The following is an 18,378-nucleotide window of genomic DNA, read 5'->3' as shown; positions in this document are numbered from 1 at the left end:
TTGGAGGAAGTCAGCCACCACGTCATGAAGACACTGAAGCAGTCCTACAGAAAGATCTTCATGGTGAGAAACTGAGGCCTCCTGCTAAAGGCAGCATCAACTTACTAGCCATGTGAGTAAGGCATGTTGGAAGAGCCTCCCTTAATCTCAGGTAAGAATTCAGATGACTGCAGCCCTGGTAGACATCTTGACTGCAATCTCTTGAGACCCCAAGCCAGAACCATACAGTCAAGGTCCTCCTGAATTCCTGACCTGCAGAAACTGTGAGATAATGTTTATTGTTGTTGAAGTTACTAAGCTACTAAGTTTTAAGCTACTAAGCTTTGAGGAATTTGTTATGCAGCTATAGATAACTAATACAAATGGATAGATAGGAGGAATGAGGAGTAAAGGCCTCTGTAGGGGCACCAGCCAGCGTGCCCCTTTAAAACCATGAGTCCTTGAGGCTCCTTGGCTGGGCTACGTGGCAGCACTCACGATGATAACAGTCCTGGGCTTGGCCAACCCAGCTGTTTTCTTGTGGGATAATTAGCACAGAGACCCTTGCGGTCTGAGGGAACACAAAGGCCCTCCAGAGGGGAGTTCTGGTCCTTGGAAGGCAGGTCATACAGGGATGATCCCCCTTGGCAAGCATGCAGCCTTTGTTCCTCTGCCTACTTAAGCAAGCTTCTCTCAGTGGGCAGTTGCCGGTGCACATCTCCTGTCCAGCCAGCCGCCACTGGACGTTCCCTGTAAGTAACTCCCTAATAAACCCATATGTCTTGCCCGCTGTCTCTGGGTCATTTCTTTGGTCTCTTGGCAAGATACCCTGCCACCTTAGCCCAGCTGGGTGTGCGGTCCTACAGCCCCTCATACTAGGCCTGCACTTGTCATGGCCCCTAAGGGTGGAGAAAGTGCTAGCTTCTTTTCTGCTTTTTGACACTGCTGACAACTGCATAGGGATAGAGGATGACAAGAAGGAAGGGCATCATGCCCTCTTGTCTCCTCTTTCTCCTCCCTCTTCTCTTTGTTTTTAGGGGAGGACTAGGATGACACTGAGAATTCACACAAATTTTTTTTTGACTTTTCAGTAGCTCTTGGGAAAGGCTGCGCTAGCCTTTATCCATTTGGTAGTAGGCTGTGGGTCCTTGAGAGCTGGGCTTGGATATTATTCATTTCTATCCCCATTGCCTAGCAAGTGAACGTATATGAACAACGAATGATACTAAGAGGGAGGGCGAAATCCCTCTCTCCTTCTCCTCAATTCTGAAGAGACTCCATTCTTAGAATGGTTCCTTAAGTGGAACCATTCCATTCACAGTTCATCAACGAAGTCTTGATAATAATAGCATGCGTGCCATCAGCCATTTTCACTATTAAAAACTCCCTTACTTCACTATTTTAAAAATCCCTCTATTTAAGCTCCTTGCTTTTAGGAGACTTCTCTCACTTTTACATCCCATTTCTTCTATGAAATGTTGCTTTAACTGTTGCTCAAGCTCCAAAGATGCTTAATCCACGACAGTATAGAGATCTGCTGCCAATACACCAACACACCATTGTATGGAAAGAGCCCTGGCCTGGAGCTAGGAGACCTAATTCTGGGTTGCTGTCACTGATTAGCCTATATGTCCTTGGGCAAGTTGCTTCTCCTCTCTGGACCTCGGTTTCTTTATCTTAAATGGAGAGAGTGGGTCTAGATGAGCCCTAAAGTCGTCGGGTTCTCACAAGAAGTTAAGATTCCAAGGTGCAATCCAGAAGTGAAACCCAGTGGTCAGAGGCATACGTCTGAGTAACTGTTATGGTTACAGTACAAGGTTCTCCGGACTTCCCTTTACTAGCCCAAGGATACGGCCTCCGTGAAAGGCTGTCAAGTTTACTGGGAAGAGTCTTCCGGTTTTGAAAGACACGATCTCCGTGTTTCCAGTTTTGTCACTAACTCTGGATGACCTTGGGCAAATTTTTCTCTCTCAACCGCAGAGCAGAGAGATCTTTGTTATCCAGAAGAGGCTCAAAGACCTGGGCAGTGACTTGAAGAGCTTTCCGTGATTCTCCTACAATCCGAGTGGCTCAGCCCCGGAGCAGGGTCCTGGCCGGCCAGTAGTCCCGCTCCAAGGTGCAATCAAAACTCAGACCAGCTCTTTGAGCGAGGGGCGGCTCGGCTTCGGAGGCGGCGGCTACAGGTGAGTTCTTAAGGGGCCGCCAGAGCTTGGGTAATACGTGGAGACTGGTGACTGGGCAGCGGACGTAGGCAAGGGGGAGTGAATGAATGAGTGAATGAAAGAAGGAACGAATTTTCTCTTCATACCCTTAAATGCATTCATTCATACTTGTGATGAATTCATCACTTAGACTTAAAAATCCCTTAGTAAAATCCTCAAACTCTTATCAAATTAACCAATCTCCCTATTTTACGTGCCCTTCTTTAATTCACCCCCCCCAAAAAAAAAACTTTTACTGAGGGGCGAATAGTAACTTGAAAAAAATCAGTGCAGAGTGGAAGACTGTGTGCAGAGATGGCACCCCCCACCCCCCGCCCAAACTCCTCCCTTTCCCCGTCCCAGGCTCTGCCCTCCCCGCCCCCTAACGTGGGGGGCGCAGTCCTCCCCAAAACCACTTTTCTAGGTTGGAGATCTACCCCCGGGAGCGCCAGGTACTCTCTCCTGCCTTTGAGTTGGAAACAGCATGTGTCTAGTGAGGTTAAAGGGAGTCCTGAAATGTGTCTTGGATCTGGTGTAAGTGAGGTCACGTCTCTCTTCAGACACCCCGACCCTTCTGGGTCTGGGGCGCTACTCGCTCAGAACCGCGGGGCACACCGGTGGACTACGGTTAGGTAAAGGCAGGCTCTTCCAGGCCACCCCGGGCCACCTGTAGAGTCTGTGTGTCAACTCCTTTGTCCTCAGAGCCACTTCGGTGGCCGTCCTTTTAAGCGAGGAGGTTCACTTGGGATGCTCCCCAGGTCCCCTTCCCCGTTCCCCAGCCCCCTCCCGGCCCTCCTCCCCCTTCCAATCCAAAGGTAGCAGCGCTGAGAGCCCGAGGCTCGGCGCGAGCCGCCTCCTCACTTCCCATTGGCTGGGAGCGCCGGGAAGGCGGTCACGTGGGGGCGCGGCAGTCCAGCTCGGGGGCCGCCATCTTGGCGGAAAGTTTGGGGGGAGAGCGGTTGGGGGCGCGGAAGGAGGCGAGGTTCCGGGGGTGGGGCGGCTAGAGGGAGAGAGGGCAAGCGGGCTAGCGGGCCGTGGTGAGCGAGGAGGCGGTGGCGGCGGCAGCGGCGGCGGCGGAGGAAGAGGCAGCGGGGGTGCGGCCGCCGAGGGGAGCTCCTCCCCCGTTCCCTCACCCCCCTGAGCTTAGCTCCTCGAGCCCCGGGCGGGGCGGGGGGACGTGGAGCGGGGGCAGGGCGGGGGAGCCGCCCGAGTCCGGCCGGAGCGCACCCCAGCTCTGAGCGCACGCCGCTCGCAGGAACTTTGTGGCGGCGCCGCAGGTGTGGGGGCCCGCGGAGGTGTGCATGTGGGGCGCGAGGGCGTCGCGGAGAGCGGCCGCTGCCCTGTCCGGCCCCCGCTGGAGTAACCCGGAGGAAGCGAGCCAGGAGAAAGGCAAGCGAGGGGAGAGGGCCCGAGCAGGGCGGGGTGATCAACCCAGCTGGTCCCTTCCCGGAGCGCTCTACAACCGCTGCTGGCTTAGGGGCAAGGGTCGGAGCGCCTTTTCACCCCCCCAGTAGCAGGTGGGAAGTAGGCATACTTATACCGGGGGAGGGGTGGCCCCAGGTCTAGGCATTTAGTGCCCTTTAGAGAGGGGGCAGCTTTCGAGGAGGATTTGGAAGCCGACTTCTCTCTGCTTTTAATTTGCAGGGCTACCCACCCCTGGGTAACAGCTTTCTAGATTGATTGACACTGCTAGGTTTTGAGGCTCCTCCTCTCACTTGGGAAAACTTTGCCAGGTGGGCTTTTCCAATAGGGCTGAGAGTTTTTCGGTTTGAGATTTAGGGGGAAATGCTAGTTTAACCACAATTCTTTTCTTTAGTTCTGTTTGCTTTCTGTTTTATGTTTTTAAAGGTGTGTGCCCTCTTCCTGATTCTGGAGAAAAATGCCGGTCCGGAAGCAAGGTGAGAATTTATTTTGGAACTTTCTTGTGAGTGTCACTTGCTTTTCTGTGTGTCTGTTTTGTGATTGCTGTGTTTTAAAAATGTGTAACTCTGATGAGACAGCACAGTCCTAACGTTAGTAATCTAAGCCTCACATCATTCAGAAGATGGAAACACTTAATGTTTGTCAAACTTTCTTCCTTGACATCTCTGTAGTGATTGGAGAGGCAATTAATGTTTTCCCTCTGAAGTGTCTTTTTGAAAACTCTTAATTGGTTTTTTAATATTTCACTTTATCATTTTTACTAAACACTATTTTGTGAGCAAATGTGGGATATTGGCTAAGAGCTAGTATTTTGAAACACTTGAGATTTGGATTATAATGACATTGTGGATAATCTGCTTTTGCATATCAGATCAGCTGAAACTATGTTGCTAATACTTTGATCAAATGATCTTTTATTGTGGTAGACTAGCCATACACATTTATTACAAACTACTCACCTTCCTCTTCTTTCTACTGTGACATATGTTTAAAATTTTTTGGATAATTCTAGGGAATATACCTGTACATGAACATAGTAATATCGATTGACCTGGAGGATTTTGAGAACTGTTGAGACGTCTTGCAGAATCATTTGCTTCATAGCTAGTGTGTAATACTTTCTTGTAAATATATAATTTTTATCAGACTCCTTTTTTCTTCTCAGATACCCAGAGAGCATTGCACCTTTTGGAAGAATATCGTTCGAAACTAAGCCAAACTGAAGACAGACAGCTCAGAAGTTCCATAGAACGGGTTATTAACATATTTCAGAGCAACCTCTTTCAGGCTTTAATAGGTGAGACTTATTACTTTATTTGTGACCATTATGTGTCAGCTGGGCTTAATGCTGCTCTGAATTCATTTATTTTACTCATAAGAGAGTGATGTACTTGGTTCTCTGTGAGTCATTCAGTAACTTGAATATGCAGTGAGTTGTATATTTTGATAGTTAGGCCAATATCCTTTCCAAAAAGATCTAATAACCAAAAAAACTTTCAGTATGATTATTTCAGTGGTCTTTGCTAACAGTGTTTCATATCCTAACATTAACTATTAAAAGATGGAGAAGTTGCAAAAATGTTTCAGGACTCAAAAGGTAACTACTGTGAATACTTGCTTCTGTATTTGACTTGTATTTCTGTGGAGTACCTGAGAATGCTTGAAGAGTTTTGCTGTGTTTAAAAACATTCATTCCTGTAGTATAGATGTCTGTTTGAACTTGGTATTCATGGAGTCAGAATTTTAGACCTGAAAAATGATCTTAGAGATAATCTTGTCTAATCTTATTTTACAGACAATAAAATTGAAACAGAATTTTATTAATTGTAATTTAAATATGAGGTGGTGCATTGTTTTGAAGGAGAACTGGACAAATAGTCAAGAGTCTTGAATTCTATTCTTGACATTGCCGTTAATTGAATGATATTACACAAGTCATTTAACCTTTTTTTTTTTTTTTTTGTGAAGAAGATCGGCCCTGAGCTGACATTGGCCAATCCTCCTCTTTTTCCTGAGGAAGACTGGCCCTGGGCTAACATCCATGCCAATCTTCCTCTACTTTATATGGGACACTGCCACAGCATGGCTAGCCAAGCGGTGCGTCCGTACGCACCCGGGATCTGAACCAGCGAACCCCGGGCCACCGCAGTGGAGTGCGCACACTTAACCGCTTGCACCACCAGGCTGGCCCTGTCATTTAACCTTTTTAAGGTCACAATATTAGCTGTAGAATGTGGGTGCAGTGGAACAGTGGTTTTTAAGCTTTTTTTTTTGAGTGGCTAGATCCTTTCTTAAAACAAAATCTTATATTTTGTACCCAATCCTCGGTATATAAAACAAGGTGATCTGTCTCTGGCCCTCTCCTCTAGTACCTTGAAAAGTATGCAAACCACTGAAATAGAAAATTTGTCCCTTCCAATTCTAAGAATATAATGTTTTTTTATTAGTCATTGACTATATAACATATTAACACAAGACATACACTTCATTGCATTACATTTATTTTCTCAGTAACTTCCAAGTATATCGATATGACCTCACATCTGTCTGTTGTTAGAGTAACTTTTGATGTGATTTGAGGACTACCTTCAAGTTTGTGTACCCTGTCAACTTATAGGTAAATTGATATTCTCTGCTGAATTTGTTTTAGAATTAAAGATTTTAAAGAAGACCACTGAATACACCTGAATATTTTTTACAAATTTAACATTTTAATAGACTTTTAAAACCATACATAAAAATGGAGAGAACAATATAATGAACTGCTGTACACCTATGACCCATCTTCAAAAATTATCAACATTTGCCTTTTTTGTTTAAACTGGTGGACATCTTTTATATTTGAATTTCTAAGCTCTGAGGTTTAAGGTCCAAATGAATGATCAAATGGATTCCTCTGCAAAAACAGCAAAAAAGGAAGGGAAAAATTATTTTTAGTTATTTGGTTTTCTAAATCAACATTAAACCTAGCAATGTTTTATTTAGTAGGGTTGCTGTTTAGAAAAAAATAGTATGACTTGTGTGTCCTCCTTTACATGTAGATATAGACAGATAGGTGCAGTCCTTCACTTTGTGGAGTCTGCAACTTAAGAAAACTAAATGGTTAGTGAAGTAACCAAACAGAATCCACGCTGCTTAGATCTCTCTATATTTGGAGGGATTTTTTTATTTTTATTTTTTACGTATTTTGCCTTACCTGTTTTGAATGTGTTTATTCTTATCCATAATTGAATTCTGACAGAGTTAGCTTTCTAATTATTAAGTTTATATTTGTGAATCTTCTTTGTCCTGTGTAATTTCATTGGTTGTGAATTTACTTTGATATTTAGATTTACATATATTTTAATGTTTTATGGGATGTGGTGTGAGATTTTGGTGTAAGAAAAGTAATAGATTTTAGGAATTTTGAAATGGGTAAATATAGTAGAGTTTTTTGTGTGTTTCCAAACTGTAATTAAATTAATTGTTGAAACCACGAAATTAATAAGTGCATTTCTTTTGTGTTTGCTGAAATTGGGTTCATTTATTAACCATTATTACGTTTCTCAGTCTTTGAAGCTTTTTAGGTCAATAAGATTTTCTTTCTGCTTTGCGCCTGTACCGTTCTTTTTGAAGCAGTGTGGTAATGTACTTGAAGCCTGTAAATGGCCCTAAGCTAAACCAGACTCCATTGTGCTCATAGTGTGTACTGAGAAATCCTGGATTAACTGTTTTTTCCTTTAGTAGGTGGCACTTTGTCCTCTGAGCTGGTACTTGTGGACCATTGGATTAAAGGAGACATGGGTCTTGACCGCCTGAGTTGTTTGACAGTCATTTGGTGCTTAGGTTCTTGACTTAGTTTGGAAATCATTTCTTTAGGATATAGTGAATTATCTAGTTACTTCTTTGGACTTGTAGTCTGCACCAATTATTTACTGATTGATTGTTTGAACTGGTAGTTTGTGTTGAGTACTTTCACGCACTAGAAAAAGTTTGTGTGTGGGGCTCTAGGCGTTTTGGTGTTATAGAAATGTTCTTCCCCCCCCCCCCCCCCGTAGTTGATATATTATGTAGGTTAGGTTTCTGGTACCTTGGGGTTATTCAGAGGAAGAAGCATGCACATATTGCATTACATCTGTTCTAAGATACCAATTTTTAAATATTTTAATATCTCTGAATTTGGGATGCATTTTATAACTGATTTATGTTGACAGTGATTTTACATTCTTAGTGGCACGTGAAATAATTGTGCATCTTATAATTGATATTCTCAATATCAGTATCCTCTCTTTGGTGAAATATAGCAGTCATTATTGTAGCTCTGATGCTTGGTAGTGTCCTTGAAGGATGGCTTGAAGATTTAAAAATTACTGAAAGCAGAAAAGTTTTAACTTTTTGGGTTTCAGCTGATAAGTTGTTTCTTTAGAGCTGGATATTTAGAGTTATATCTAAAAAAAATTCCATGAGCTATACATTTGTTTAAAATTTATTCGCCAAACATCTGGTGATTATTTTTGTATAAATAGGAGATAAAGTCTGCCTAATTTTAATACCTGATTTAGGTGAGAGCAATTTGAAAACAATATATTTGATTTTGTATTCTCATTTTCTATACTTATACAGTCATGTGTTGCTTCACGGAGATACCTTCTGAGAAATGCATCATCAGGTGATTGCGTCATCAGGTGATTTCATCGTTGTGTGAACATCATAGACTGTACTTACACAAACCTAGATGGTATAGCCTACTACACACCTAGGCTGTATGGTGCTAATCTTATGGGACCACAGTTGTATATGCAATCTGTCGTTGACCGAAACGTCATTATGCATCACATGACTGTATTTGAAAATTTTGTGAGTAAAGTACTAGACTGGATATGGTTTGATTATAGTCAGAGCCCAGGTGTTCAGGTCCATAGTGGTTTGAGGTCATTTCTGATTCTTAGGGTTGTCTGGGATTGGAGACAACTTTGGTAGTCCTCAAGGATTTCATACCAGTCTAGACCTCTGGGGTTACTTTTGGAATCAGATAACTCATCTGCTTTCCTTGTGCACAGGAGAAAAACCTGGGCTCAAGATCAGGCTGGCTTTAGAGACTTGAGTAAGTTGAGTCATGTAATTTATATATTTTGTCTGCAATAAATACAAGCTTATTTTAACGCAATGTTTTATTTTAGTTCTGCAGATATTTCAAAGTGAAGATGGATTATGGAATAATACTGTCCATTTCTGAGATTTTTTAGATCCTAGTTCATTTGTTGCTACTCTATTAGCTAATAGTTTCACTAGCCCTTTACATAGTAAAGAGCATTTAAGTTTGTAGATACTGGGTTTCAAAAGTATGACTCTTGTTTTTGCTGGGAAAGAGTTGCCGTGAGCTAACATCTGTTGCCAGTCTTCCTCTCTCTTTTTTTTTCTCCCCAAAGCCCCTGTATGTAGTTGTATATTCTGGTTGTAGGTCCTTCTAGTTCTTCTGTGTGAGCCACTGCCCCAGCATGGCTACTGACAGACGAGTGGTGTGATTCCACGCTTGGGAACCAAACCTGGGCCACCAAAGCAGAGCGCACCAAACTTTAACCACTAGACCATCAGGGCTGGCCCCCCTCTTTTTTTTTTAGTTGTAAAATTCATAAATTTACCATCTTAACCATTTTTAAATGCATGGTTCAGTAGTGTTAAGTATATTCACGTTGCAAAACCAGTTCAGAACTCTGTACCCATTAAACAACAACCCGTCTTTTCCTCCTCCCCCCAACCCCTGGTAACCATCATTCTACTATGTGTCTCTGATTTTGACTACTGTAAATACCTCATATAAGAGGAATCATAGAGTATTTGTCTTTTTGTGACTGGCTTATTTTACTTGGCATAATGTCCTCAAGGTTCATCTATGTTGTAGCATGTGACAGGATTTCCTTCCTTTTTAAGGCTGAATAATATTCTTTAATATGTATATACCACATTTTTGTTTATCCATTCGTCCATCAATGGACATTTGGGTTGTTTCCACCTCTTAGCTATTGTGAATATTGTTGCCGTGAATTTGGATGTGCAAATATCTTTTTGAGACCCTTCTTTCAATTTTTTTGGATATATACCCAGAAGTGGGATTGCGAGATCATGTGGTAGTTATATTTTTAATTTTTTGAGGAATTACCATACTGTTTTCCATAGTGGTTGCACCATTTTACAGTCCCACCAACAGTGCACAAGAGTTCCAATTTCTCCACACCCTTGCCAACACTTGTTTTCAGTTTTTTTATAGTAGCCATCCTAATGGATGTGAGAATATGATTCCTTTTTAAGTGTATATAAAAAGTAATAATGGCTAACATTTATTGAGCGCTTTCTATGTGCTAATGCAAGTATCTCATTTAGTCATCATAATCCTGTGAGGTGTATATTCATCTGTGAGATGATTATACCATTTTATAGGTTAGAAAACTGAGGCACTGAGAGATTACTTACCTTTTTCAAGAACCCTCAGATACTAAATTGTGGAGTCAGAAATTGAACTCAACTAATCTGAATCCAGAGCTTCTCACCTTCAGCCATTAAGATGTTCTTTATCATAAGTTGAATATTTTAATGTGGTAACACTAACAAGCATATTTAACATAGATGTTGATGTGTAGGGTCAGTGGTGTTTTTTTAAGACAGATTTTATTTTGAAGGAGAATGTTAATAATGATGGAATGATGTTTATAGTGATGGACTTTACACATTTCGAAAAGTGTATTGACTTAGAAATCAAAGTTCGTGAACTTTCAGCTATTATGGTAAAATGTCAAAATTTCTTAGATTTTTTTGCTTATTATTGGTCCCAGTGAGGTTACATTTTAGTCTGTTGTTAATTTCATGTGTGTGTAACTTTGCAGACTAGGTTGGGGAAAGAAAAACATTTATCACAGGATATGGATCATACTATTAGCTAAAACTTTATGGAATTGGAGGGAAATTTTATTAACTTTTTAGTTGGTGGTTTTTTCCCTTCGTGAGGAAGATTGGCCCTGAGCTAACATCTGTTGCCAATCTTCCTCTTTTTGCTTGAGGAAGATTGTCACTGAGGTAACATTTGTGCCCATCTTCCTCTGTTTTGTATGTGGGATGCCACCATAGCGTAGCTTGATGAGCAGTGTATAGGTCCGCACCTAGGATCTGAACCCGTGAACCCTGGGCCACCAAAGCGGAGCACGCGAACTTAACCACCATGCCATGGGGCTGGCCCTAGTTGGTGGTTTTGATTGAACTGGATTGTTATTATCTGCTAATTTGCCTACTACTGTTCTTTTTTTTTTTTTTTTAAAGATTTTATTTATTCATTGTTTTCCCCCCCAAAGCCCCAGTAGATAGTTGTATGTCATAGGTTCACATCCTTCTAGTTGCTGTACGTGGGACTCGGCCTCGGGTTGGTCGGAGAAGTGGTGCCTTGGGGCGTGCCCGGGATCCGAACCCGGGCCGCCAGTATCAGAGCACGCGCACTTAACCGCTAAGCCACGGAGCCGGCCCATGCCTACTACTGTTCTGAAGCAGCTTTGATATTGTTGAATCTGGTTGAATTCTCTTTAGAACCTTGTTATCACAGAGCTGTAAAATCATCTGTAAATATTTCTTCTAGTCTAAGCTATTGCATCTTGTAGGGTCAAATGTTTCCTACTAAATTTTTCTGTTTCTAATTATTTTTCCAATAACTATCCAGTCTAGGACCAGGTATTAATTTAGTTATGTCTCTTTAGTCTCCTCTAATCTGGGCACATTTCCACAGTCTTTCTTTGTATTTTATGATAATTACATTTTTGAAGACTGCTGTTCCCCTCTGCTCGTATTTTTTTATATAATGTTTCTCATTTCGAGTTTGTCTGATACTTGCTCATGATTGGTTTCAGGTTATGTATTCTGTAGGGTTCTGTACATCCAGAGGTACATGATGTCTTCTGCCCTTCATTGGTGATGTTAATTTTGATCACCCAATTAAGGTATTGTCTGATTACTCTGTAGTTACTGTTCTTTCTTAGCAGTATGTGGGGGAGACTCTTTAACACCATGCACATACCCTACTCTTTAGCCAAATTTCCACCTAGACTTAACATCCATTGATGACACTTGCCTGACCAGTTTTTACTATGTTGGAAACGACAGTTGAAAAATGACAGTTTTGTGACAGCAGCATTCCTCTACATTTTCCAGTTAACACTTGGCATTTTACTCCCTCCTCTCCTGTTTATCTGTCTATCATTTTTCTTTCACTAGTTGATAATTTATTATCATCCTTAATGATTTTAGTGCTCAGATTGTCTCAGATATATCTAGTGGGAGCCCTCTCAAGCTTGCTCTTTTGTCCTTATGACATGCCCCCATCATTTTTTTTTAGCACTGTCTTACATTTTGGCATAACAAGATGTTCCAGGTTCATCTTGTACATATCCTGCCCCAGGTTTGGAATCAGCCATTTTTCTGAGAAGCTCTGGTTCCTTTTGATACACACGTTGTTTTAAGGAATATGCTTGTGAATACCCTATGACTGTTAGTCAAATAGTGTTTAAAGTATTGAAGTTATTTATTTTTGGACACTAGCTTGACATTTTTCCTGTTTCTAGTGTATGAAACACAAATTGTAATACATACTTTTAAAAAACAGATATATTTATATATGGTTAGATTTATCGGGTTTTTTTGTGCTTTCTGCCCTTGGTATCATGCTCAGAAAGGCTTTCCTGTCCCCAGGATTTTAAAAACATTTACCTATATTCAAATTCTTTCATGGTTTCTTTTTTTAACATTTAAATCTTTAATATATTTAGAAATTATTTTGAAATAAACTATGAGATTGCTTCTTTTTTTAAAATATAAATTTGTCATTTATTATGCTCCTTTATACATTTAAAAAATTATTAGACTTTAATTTTTTTTAGCAGTTTTAGGTTTATAGAAAAATTGAGTGGAAAGTACAGAGTTCCCATATCATCAGTCTCCCTCCCATTTCCCCTATTGTTAACATCTTGCATTAGTATGGTATGTTTGTTACAGTTGATAAGCCAGTATTGATATATTGTTATTAACTAAAGTCCGTAGTTGACCTTAGGGTTCTCTCGTTGTGTTATATACATTGATAAATGTGACATACATGTTCGTTGCTTTGACACGTGTCCACCATTACAGTATCATACAGAATAGTTTCACTGCCCTAAAAATCTCTTATGCTCCACCTGTTCATCCCTTTCTCCCTCCCCTTGAACCCCTGGCAACCACTGATCTTTTTACTGTCTCTATAGTTTTGCCTTTTCCAAAATGTCCTATAGTTGGAATCATAAGTATGTAGTCTTTTCAGATTGGCTTCTTTCACTTAGGAATATGCATTTAAGGTATCTCCATGTCCTTTCATGGCTTGATAGCTCATATCTTTTTATTTTTTAATTTTTTAAAGACTTTATTTTTTAGAGCAGTTTTAGATTCACAACAAAATTGAGAGAAAGGGCAGAGCTCCCATATACCCCCTGTTCTCGTACATACGTAGCCTCCCCCATTATCAACATCCCCTACCAGAATGGTACATTTGTTATTTGTTATAATTGATGAACCTACATCATTATCACCGAAAGTCCATAGTTTACTCTTGGTGTTGTACATTCTATAGGTTTGGACAAATGTGTAATGACAGGTATCCGCTGTTATAGTATCATACAGAGTAGTTACACTGCCCTAAGAATCTTCTGTACTCTGCTTATTCGTCCTTCTCCTGCCTCCAACCCCTGGCAATCACTGATATTTTTACCGTCTCCATAGTTCTGCCTTTTCCAGAATGTCGTAGTTGGAATCACGCAGCATGTAGTCTCTTCAGATTGGCTTCTTTCACTAGTTCCTCCATGTCTTTTTATGGCTTGATAGCCTTTTTTTTTTTTTTAAGGGCTGAATAATATTCCATTGTCTAGATGTACCACAGTTTGTTCATCTGTTCACCTATTGAAGGATATCTGGTTGCTTCTGGGTTTTGGCAGTTATGGATGAATCTGCTATAAACATCTGCGTGCAGGTTTTCATGTTGGCATAAGTTTTGACGTAAGTTTTCAGCTCATTTGGGTAAATATCAAGGAGTGTGATTGCTGGATTGTATGGTAAGAGTATGTTTAGTTTTATAAGAAACCACCAAACTGTCTTCCAAAGTGGCTGTATCATTTTGCATTCCCACCAGCCATGAATGAGAGTTCCTGTAGCTGCATATCCTTGCCAGCGTTTGATGTTGTCAGTGTTCTGTATTTTGGCATAATAGTTGTACAGGGTTATCTTGTTGTTTTAATTTCCCTGATGACATATGTGGAGCGTCTTTGTATATGCTTATTTGCCATATGTATATCTTCTTTGCCGAGGTGTCTGTTAAGGTCTTTTAATATTTTTTCCATTAAAGAAAATATTATTTTCTCATAGATTAGAGATGTCACCCATATTATGTTAAATTATTGCACATTCTTGAGTCTGTATTTAGACTTCCTACTCTGATCCTGAGTTAGTACTGCCTTATTTCTTTAGTTTGAGAAATGTTTCATCGTTTGTGAGTTTCTCTGTTTAAGATGATGTAAATTGTCAGTAAAAGCTAGAAAACTTTTTCCTCAGCCGCCTTTGAGGGTATTTCTGTAATTCTGTACTTCTCTTACTCTCGGTGTTTGCAAACTTTGAATTCTAATGGGAAAATAACAAAGGTAAATGAAAACTTTTTACTTAAAAGAAAATTTTACTCAATTTGGAGACTTCTGAAATATGTGATCTTAGAAATTTCCAAAAAAATTTTTTTTAAATAGAAATGATTCTTCTCTATTCCATTGGACTAATTGCTTGTGTTCAAGTTTAGTTTTTGAGTATTTCTCTATTGTGCATATTGTAGCTTTGTGACCTTATAATATGATCTTTGTTCAGGAACTGCACTTGTCGGGGGACCCAATGTAGTCCAAAACAGAGAAAGCACTTGCAAGGCTATAAATGGAAAATGAGGAATAGACTATGATAAGACTGATCCAGTAGGCTCAACAAAATCAGTGTTTTCAATTGAGTTAACTAAAGGGGAGTTTGTCCTCTAACATATGTTTTAGCATTCCTGCATTTTTTTGTTTTCTCTTCTTGCTTGCTTTAGTGCATCATTATTTTCAAAGGAGATAATTTTCTTCAGGATGTAAATAAAAATGTATTCAGTTATTTTAATTATATGTCTGGTATGTATCTGGGTGAGCTATCTGGATTTTCAGATAAGTATAGAATCACTCTTATCTATTAAATGACAGTCATTTTGACTACTCGTGTGTTCTTCCGTTTTCTTTACATTTTCACAGTAAAGATTTGAGTTGAACTCAAGTTAAATGTTTGCATAGGTTTGTTGAAGGACTCGCTTATTTTACTGGATAGTAAATTTGGCAATTCTTTATAAAATAGTATTGAGACATGTGACTAGTGAAGCATTATTTTGCTGTGGTTACATTTTTTTGGTATATATTTTGATGTAATTATAAGTAGCCCTTATTATTGACATTGGATGTTGAAACACACATAAAATAACTTATATAAACCAGAATTGAGAAAGAAATTTTCATTGTCTTTCAAATTTTTGAATACGTGTTTAGTAATAGAAATTTATGTATGCTTAAGGTTATGCAGCACCTTAAAATATAGCCATCAATTTTTTATAAAAACCTACCTTTTTATGTGTTTTAAATTGGAAAACTTAGGTGTTACATAACTTCTTTTCCTCAATTTTCTCCATCTCCCAAAGACATTATTATATCATACTCATCTTTTTTTTTTTTTTTTTTTTTTTTTGGTGAGGAGATCAGCCCTGAGCTAACATCCGCCAATCCTCCTCTTTTTTTTGCTGAGGAAGACGGCCCTGAGCTAACATCGGTGCCCATCTTCCTCCACTTTATATGGGACGCCGCCACAGCATGGCTTACCAAGCAGTACTTCGGTGCGCGCCTGGGATCCGAACCAGCGAACCCCGGGCCGCCTCAGCAGAGCGCGCGCACTTAACCGCTTGCGCCACCGGGCCGGCCCCTACTCATCTTTTAAATCTTTTATTCTTCTTCCAAAATGTATCACTCCATTAGTATTTGTTGGTTGCATGTTTTAAGTGTTAAGAGTAAACTCATTAATTTAACTCTCTATTTTCTTGAAGTTTCATTAATTGAACTCTCTTTTAAGGATAACTTGGGGGGTTGGCCTGGTGGCGAAAGTGGTTGAGTGAGCACGCTCCACTGCGTTGGCCCAGGGTTCACCGGTTCGGATCCCAGGCGCTCACCGACGCACCACTTGGCAAGCCATACTGTGGTGGCGTCCCATATAAAGTGGAGGAGGATGGGCACGGATGTTAGTCCAGGGCCAGTCTTCCTCAGCAAAAAAAGAGGAGGATTGGCAGATGTTAGCACAGGGCTGATCTTCCTCACACACACACACAAAAAGAATAACTTGGATTTTCAGACTTGGGCATGTTAAATAGATTTTCAGGAAACAGAGATTGAGATGATACTAAGATTTGACCATGTTTGTTTTTGTCTTCTATTTGACTTCTATTTGTATAGTAGCTTCTGTTTTACTTTAGACAAGATATCTTATGGAACTCAGTGTTGTATTTCCCAGTTTAAAAAAGTCTAAAGCAAAAGTAGAACGTAATATTTTGAATCCTAGAATGTTATTTTGTAGAAATACTTATCCTGTCACAATAATTTAACTTTTTTTTTTGCTAATTCTTTATAATTATAATCAGTGACGTATTCTCTTCTGACATATAAAATGTAGATTAACTATGAAGAACAAGGACTGCTGATAGCATGGGAAATACAAAAAATAAGCACTTTAGACTCATAAGAAAAGCTCAATCTGTGTGTGCAATTTTTCCAGAGGGTGCCGTTTTTGATTAGGTGCATCTTTGAAAAATCTTTACTGACACAACTGAAGGAATTGTGATGGAGAAATAGTTTCTGAAGAAGTGTTGTTATGTTGCTCATCTCTATAGTCTTGGGACCCTACAGATAAAGAAATGTGGTGGACAAATGAAATAAAATGTATAAACTATGCCATGTTAATCAAGATGGGATATGGGTCAAGATTAAAGATGTGTATGTGTGTGTATATATATGTGTATGTATTTTTAAGGAAAGTGATAAGAACGGTGACAGGCTGTCATATCAAAAACATCACCATACTGTACATGTGTTAACAGAAATATATCAGTACTTCTGCTTAATGTTTTAGTTAGCCAATATCTTTAGTTAGCTAATATCTTTTTAAGTTGGGTGTTATCTGGCAGAATTGGTTATCCTAAGCCCAGTAAGAAACAAAGATATCTAAATAGCTAAAATAGATATTATAAAACCCACATATTAAATCTCATGCACTTTTCTCATTTAAGCTCCCCTAGACTGTCACTCAGCTTATTTTTTTATTGTGATAAAATATACATAACATAAAGTTTATGATTTTTAAGTGTACATTTTAGTGGCATTAAGTACATTCATGTTATTGTACAACTATCACTGCTATCCATCTCCTGAACTTTTTCATCATCCCAAGCTGAAACCCTGTACCCATTAAGCAGTAACTCCCCATTCTGTCTTTACCGCAGTCCTTGGTAACAACTGTTCTTTCTGTCTCTGAATTTGACTATTCTAGGTACCTCATATAAGTGGAATCATGCAATATTTGTCTTGTCGTATCTGGCTTATTTCACTTAGCATAAAGTCTTCAAGATTCATCTATCCATATTGTACACTGTATCAGAATTTCATTCCTTTTAAAAGCTGAATAATATTACATTGTTTGTATATACCAGATTTTGTTTGTTAACCGTTTATCTATTGATGAACAGTTGGGTTGTTTTCACCTTTTGGATATTGTGAATAATGCTGCTATGAACATTGGTGTACAGATATCTGTTTGAGTCCCTGCTTTCAGTTCTTTTGGGTCTGTACCCAGAAGTGGAATTGCTGGATCAAATAGTGATTCTGTGTTTTAATATTTTGAGGAACCACCATACTGTTTTCCACAGCAGCTGCATCATTTTATATTCTTACCAGCAATGCACAAGGTTTAATTACTCCACATCCTCATCAACACTTGTTATTTTCTGGTTTGTTGATAATAGCCATCCTAATGGGTGTTTACTTGGCTTATTTTGTCTTAAGCCTGATATAGTTAAAATAATATGGATATTTGGTTCTCTAGTCCACAGGAGCTCGGATACAGCAAATTAAAAATGACTGTTTGATAGATGAATATAAGACCTACTTGAGGCATTTCAATTGACAAGCAAGATACAACTTTTGACTTTTGAAAAATTCACGTAGAGAACACTTTATTCCTTGACCATACTAGATAAAATGAGTTAAATGATAAATGTTACCCTGTTTGAATTATGTTAGTCTAGATCTCTTTTGTCCTGTACGGTAGCCACTAGCCACATGTGGCTATTTAAATTAATTAAACCTAAGTAAAATTATAAATTCAGTTCCTGAAACACACTAGTCACATTTTAAGTGCTCAATAGCCATGTGTAGCTAGTGGCTACCATATTGGACAGTGCAGCTATGGAACATTTTTATCATTGCAGAAAGTTCCTTTGGGCAGCACTGGTCTAGATTTTTGTTAGAGATGTTATTGAAGGGTAATATGGCAGTGTTTCCATTAATTATAGAATAAAAGGTCACATAGAAATTTAAAATTTGCGACTTGACTTACAGTAATGGAAAATATAATAAAAATTTTATGTAGTGATGTGGGCAACTTATCTTGAGATATTGTTAGCTAACCGATTAATCAA

The 18,378-nt window shown here is 39.4% G+C and overlaps 1 protein-coding gene across 10 annotated transcripts in view; it reads left to right on the top strand.

Moving 5' to 3' along the window:
- The first annotated feature begins 1,737 nt into the window (after window positions 1–1,737).
- The window catches only part of DLG1 (discs large MAGUK scaffold protein 1), a 289,399-nt gene continuing 272,758 nt past the window's right edge, over window positions 1,738–18,378 (top strand). For 4 of the 10 annotated variants that reach the window (XM_058556078.1, XM_058556077.1, XM_058556075.1 and 1 more), the window contains exons 1-3: window positions 3,386–3,569; window positions 4,029–4,078; window positions 4,768–4,899. In XM_058556078.1, coding sequence (XP_058412061.1) covers window positions 4,060–4,078; window positions 4,768–4,899 — 151 coding nt within the window. In that variant the 5' untranslated portion in view covers window positions 3,386–3,569; window positions 4,029–4,059. The other 6 variants (XM_058556073.1, XM_058556069.1, XM_058556072.1 and 3 more) reach the window with 5 other exon arrangements.

This window comes from Diceros bicornis, chromosome 15 (assembly GCF_020826845.1).
Source record: "Diceros bicornis minor isolate mBicDic1 chromosome 15, mDicBic1.mat.cur, whole genome shotgun sequence".
NCBI lineage: Eukaryota > Metazoa > Chordata > Mammalia > Perissodactyla > Rhinocerotidae > Diceros > Diceros bicornis.
Note: the sequence above shows the minus strand (reverse complement) of the source record. Positions and strands in the feature narration are given on the sequence as shown.